Genomic DNA, 5485 nt, shown 5'->3' with positions numbered 1-5485 from the left:
GAAGAAGAAGTTGTTCATTGACTATTAACATAGAGTGAACATGTTCAAAGGGAGAATTCTATTGCACCCAAGAAGTAGTTCAAGTAGGACAGGCCGCTTAAGAAAATTCTTTTCGTCCCATGCAATGTCGCTTAAGAAAAATTCTTTTCACCCCATGCAATGTCGTCTCCGAGGATGCTACAAAGCAACATATAGAATACAATGGTTAGGATCTGTTTGGATGACTGGACCACAAATCTCAAAGGATTCATGGGTTGGGCCAGTTCAATAACAAAAGTATTAGATTATAAGATGGGCTATACTTATGTTAAAAAGTATCCAAGACTGTTTTGAGGGGGCTGGCCCAGATCCTATAGAGAGAGAAAAAAAAAAAACCTCAACTATCACATTCCAAGTCGGATTGAATCCTTCTGGAAGATATAAAAGCAAATGACAGTCCAAGCCCTCTTGGTTCTAACATTTCTAATAATGATCAATACGAAAAATTACCATGATACAATATCCAGCTGACCTACAAAATTAAAATGATCCTAACACCACTTCTGATTCTACTTCATCTCTTCTTAACTCACTTTTCTTCTAAAATAAATGAAACAATTGTAACAAAATTACTAACCTACCTTGATTATCTGATTCATATTGTTGACCTTGATTGCAAGATGCTACTGCATGTTTAAATTTCTCATAATAAGCTTATAGAAATTTATACAAAATGCGGAATCAAGATAAACAAAAATGCTGATGCCTAATACCATTTGCTAATACACATGAAATCATGAATAATCAGAATTTCTGATCCTACAACAACCATGACCATCCAAAATTACATTTTAAGATTCTTCAACTGGAATAGCGTAATTCTGTCATCCAGATCCAGTGAGGGTAGACAACATTTTGACAACCTTTGGGTCACACATCGCATTGTTGGTCTATATTTTGGATCCCAACATATGCAAGAAAGCACCACTGCAACTAAATTGCATATTTCCTTCATCCCCAAAATAGAAGGACATGAGAGACGTTGGTCCAACACATCTTTTACCATTGTATTCTGGTCAATAGACGTTGATAATGATAAAATGAGATCTCCAGGATGCCTTCCCATTAATAATTCCAATGCCACCACCCCAAAGCTATAAACGTCACAACTTTCTGTTACCTTCATCGTGTAAGCAAGCTCTGCATGAAAGAAAAATGTAATGAACTTTTACTTATGCTTTTCTTTTGTTTCACAGCACAAGCCTGTTGTAAAAAGAGACATCATTACCTCCAAAACAAGGAAGAAGAACATTATCTTCGTAAGCAATAGAGAGCAGAAAAATCTCAAGGGGCATCATCAGTTTCGAGATTATTATTGTCGATGTTCAATTATATATCTATCGTCCTCTACTTTGGTGGTGTTAAACCTATTTATGGGTTTTTTAGGAATAGTCACTTTTAAGAGATGTGTCCATTACCATTAGTTGTGCGCCTTCTAACAAGACAGGTCTCTTAATAGTGTCTTAACAAAAGAATTGTGACCCTTATAAAAAGACATCTTCTTAGCAAAATGTGTCTTTTGATCCTCCGTAAATAAGTGGGATTATTCAGGAGTCTAATGGTTAGAAAAAATTATGTGTTCCAATGATACGTGAATAGAAATATTCAAGTTAGCAAACATATTCTTCTACAAGTTGTGCTAACTGTTTTTATCTAACATATCTATAAGACTCCAATTCTAAATAATCAAAAATAGCTAAATGACTCAGAATAGGAAAAGCTCCAACATAAGCATGCTTACTAGTCAATCTATATCTTCCAGTTTATTCCGATGGAAATTGGACTCTCTAAGCCGATGGACATAGAAATTTCTTAAATATCTCCTAAAATATAAAAGACAAGATTTGTTGATAAAAAATGATAGGAAAATGATGGAATTAGCCTTTGACTGATTCATAACTTTTGTCCATCTGGTCACAAGCTTTGCATTATGTCCTGGATCACTGAAATTTGACTTACAATTTGAAAGCTATGCTTGTTTTTCTGAATCTTGTTTTTTTGGCCCCAAGCATATGAAATAACTAGCGACTTGGCTAACTTAGCTTCTACTTGTTGAAAGAATGAAACAATAATTATGTAAATATATGTTTCTATATGTAAATATTTAGACAACCAAAAACAATTTCCTCAAGAATATCTACTGACCATTTATTATGACAGACATGAGATTATATTTTTTATTCTTTTTTTTTTTTTGAAGAAATGATGACAATCCTGAATTAAAATGTAGTAATCCTTATATTCGTCCTTTCTAGATAAGTCAAAGCTTGAGATCCTAGGTTACAACGAAGCCATGGTTAGGAGACAAACTAATAACTATACTAGTTGAATACTTTCTCACATCTTGAGCAGCTGCAGTAATTGGCACCAAGAACAACAGAGAAACATGCTATTGATGATAAAGAAAGAGATGTCAATAATAAACCAAATTGTTAGGCTGTACCTGGAGCAGCATATCCGCACGTGCCTACAAAAGTTGTCCAATTAGAGGAATCAAGATTCAAGAGTTTTGCAGCACCAAAATCAGAGATACAAGCCCTCAATTTTGAATCAAACAAAATATTGTTGCTCGATATGTCTCGATGCACTATTGGTGGGGAGCAATCATGATGCAAGTAACTCAGTGCACCGGCAACATCTTTAATTGTCCTCATCCTCCTATCCCAATCCAACTCCAAAGCTCTTTGGTGATTGCATAAGATTTCGCTTAAGCTTCCATTTTCCATGTATTCGCAAACTAGAAACATAAATCTGTTGTGCAGACAGAATCCATAAAGTTTCACAATGTTGCAGTGCCGGATTTCGGTCATTACTCGTATCTCATTTATGAAGGTTGTGTTATGGGGAAGTTCTTCATTTTCAGGTGAATGAATTCTCTTTACTGCCACCACTTGACCTGTAGGTAACTTTGCTTCATAGACAATCCCACTTCCACCAATTCCAACACAATATATGTCATCAAAGTTCTCTGTGGCTTCTATGATATCTTCAAACACAACCTTACCATTAAAGTTCAAAATGGAGAATATATTTGAATTTCTCATCTCAATTTTATCTTTGGCCGTTTCCTTCTCTTTCTGCTGACTAAATGAACATTTATATTTACACAGGATCACAATAATAAATGACAACATAAGAGCAGGAACCATGATAAAGATGAGAATTCTGTGCTTTCCATGCTTGTAATCTTTCGTGTGCTGAGGTGTGGAAACTTCAGTGTCATTGATGCAACATTTGTTCCCACAAAGCATTCCTTCCAACCCATAGCTCTTGGCCCAGCTAAGCGGAATCTCTAAGTTATTGCATGATAGATCAAATTCTTTGCCCTGTTGAAACGGAGCCATGTATGCAAAGGAGGATGGTAGAGTGCAGAGGTTGTTGTGGGAAAGGTCCAGAATGTTCACCTGGGAACTGAAGAATATTTTGATGGATATCTCCCCACTCAAAAAATTTGTGCTCAAGTTTACCTTGCTAAGTATCGGCATGAATGCCAGCTCTTGCGGTACCGGCCCAGTCAAGGAATTTGATGATAGGTCAAGTAACTCAAGAGAGACCAAATTGCTTATTGAGGGAGGAATCGTACCAGTGAAGCTGTTATTAGATAAGCTTAGATAGTTCAAAAAAAAAAGATTTTCTATATCTGAAGGAATGGATCCTGAAAGCTGATTTTCTGACAAATTAAGGTATAAAAGATCAAAAAGACTACCAATGTCTGTAGGAATCACACCAGTCAGACTGTTTGCACTCAAGTCTACTTCTGTGAGTCCTGACATTAATGCCAGCTCTTGGGGTATCGGCCCAATCAACGAATTCCATGATAGGTCAAGTAATTGAAGGAAGACTAAATTGCCCAATGAGGGAGGAATCACACCAGTGAGCCTGTTCCTAGATAAGCTTAGATAGTTCAAAGAAAAAAGATTTCCTATTTCTAAAGGAATGGATCCTGAAAGCTGATTTTCTGATAAATTAAGGTATGAAAGACCAGAAAGGCTACCAATGTCTGCAAGAATCTCACCAGTCAGACTGTTTGCACTCAAGTCTACTTCTGTGAGTCCTGACATTAATGCCAGCTCTTGGGGTATCGGCCCAATCAACGAATTCCATGATAGGTCAAGTAATTGAAGAAACGACAAATTGCATATTGATGGAGGAATTACACCAATGAGATTGTTTTCAGATAATTCAAGAAATTGAAGGAAGACCAAATTGCCTAATGAGGGAGGAATCATATCAATGAGATTGTTTTCTGATAGGTCAAGTGATTGAAGGAAGACCAAATTACCTAATGAGGGAGGAATCACACCAGTGAGCCTGTTCCTAGATAAGAATAGATGGTTCAGAGAAGAAAGATTTCCTATTTCTAAAGGAATGGAGCCTGAAAGAAGATTGTCAAACATTTTAAGATATGTGAGTTTGGAGAGACTACCGATGCTTGTAGGAATGATTCCATACAAACAATTAGAACTAAGATCGAGACTGGTTAGGTTAGGAAGGGAGGAGAAGTTGAGGTTACCAAGAGTGCCATCAAGTTTAGAAGCATATAAATTTATTCCGATCACACTTTTGGCACGGTTGCACGTAATAGCGCTCCAGTTGCAGGGGTTATTATTGGGAATGCCCCAAGATAAGTTGAGGCTTTCTCCCCACGAGAGGAGGGCTTCTGCTTCTGAATTTGCCGAAACTGGACTAGCTACTGCAGCTGCTACTGCTTTGGATAAAACCAAGTGGATTGTAGCTAAGCACAAAAGCCAATGAAGGAAGGGAAGCAACTTGCTTCTGTCCATGGAGGTGTGGATGGATCGAATCCCACACAAGTAGCGCCTTGTGTTTGTTTTGAGAGAACATTTTGTAGATTGAGGTCCTTGTTGACCTGTCTAGTCTTGGTCCTTCGCTTTCAACGGTCACTTAAAATTCCAATTGGAGGATACACCAGTAGCTGGCTCCAATTGGACGATGGACTCATCACTTTCCTTTTTTTTTTCCTTTATATACTCGAAATTCTTGGTTGACCTGGTTGGTCTTGGTCCTTCCATCCACCCTGAAATTCCAAATGGAAGATAGACCAATAGCTTGCTCCAATTGGAAGATAGACTAGTATGCCTCTCGGGTCCGGGGTGTATCTTTCACGTTAAAGAATGGTCCACCTTCGTTCTCACGAATCCACTGTCAATGGATCATCCACTGGTCGCTTTGAGAGTTGTGCAGGCAGATGAATGATGGTGCTTGGAGTGCTTTGACATCCGTGCAGTGGCTATCCAACAGTGGATTCATGCGAAGGAAGGTGGGCCTTTCTTTTGCGCGCAAGATGCAACCCCGATCCATGCCGCTCCCATCGCTTTCCCTTGTCCTTTCTAGACTATGAATTCTGGGAACTTAACATCCCGAAGTCTCCTCCTACACTTTCGAGGAATTTCCTACATGATTATGTTTTCTAGACTATGAATTC

General features: G+C 38.0%; 1 protein-coding gene across 1 annotated transcript; it reads right to left on the bottom strand.

Annotated features, from left to right (window-relative positions):
• Window positions 1-780: 780 nt before the first annotated feature.
• On the bottom strand, window positions 781-4823 carry LOC105045442 (MDIS1-interacting receptor like kinase 2-like). The gene is made up of 4 exons (XM_019850572.3): window positions 4472-4823; window positions 3795-4039; window positions 2483-3506; window positions 781-1179 (listed from the first exon to the last, which is right to left on the bottom strand). The coding sequence occupies exons 1-4, from the start codon at window positions 4821-4823 to the stop codon at window positions 824-826; spliced, it is 1977 nt and encodes a 658-aa protein (XP_019706131.3). The 3' UTR covers window positions 781-823.
• Window positions 4824-5485: the final 662 nt, after the last annotated feature.

This window comes from Elaeis guineensis, chromosome 5 (genome assembly GCF_000442705.2).
Source record: "Elaeis guineensis isolate ETL-2024a chromosome 5, EG11, whole genome shotgun sequence".
In the NCBI taxonomy this organism is placed as follows: Eukaryota; Viridiplantae; Streptophyta; class Magnoliopsida; order Arecales; family Arecaceae; genus Elaeis; species Elaeis guineensis.
The sequence above is the reverse complement of the archived record's forward strand: the minus strand, read 5'-3'. Positions and strand labels throughout refer to the sequence as shown.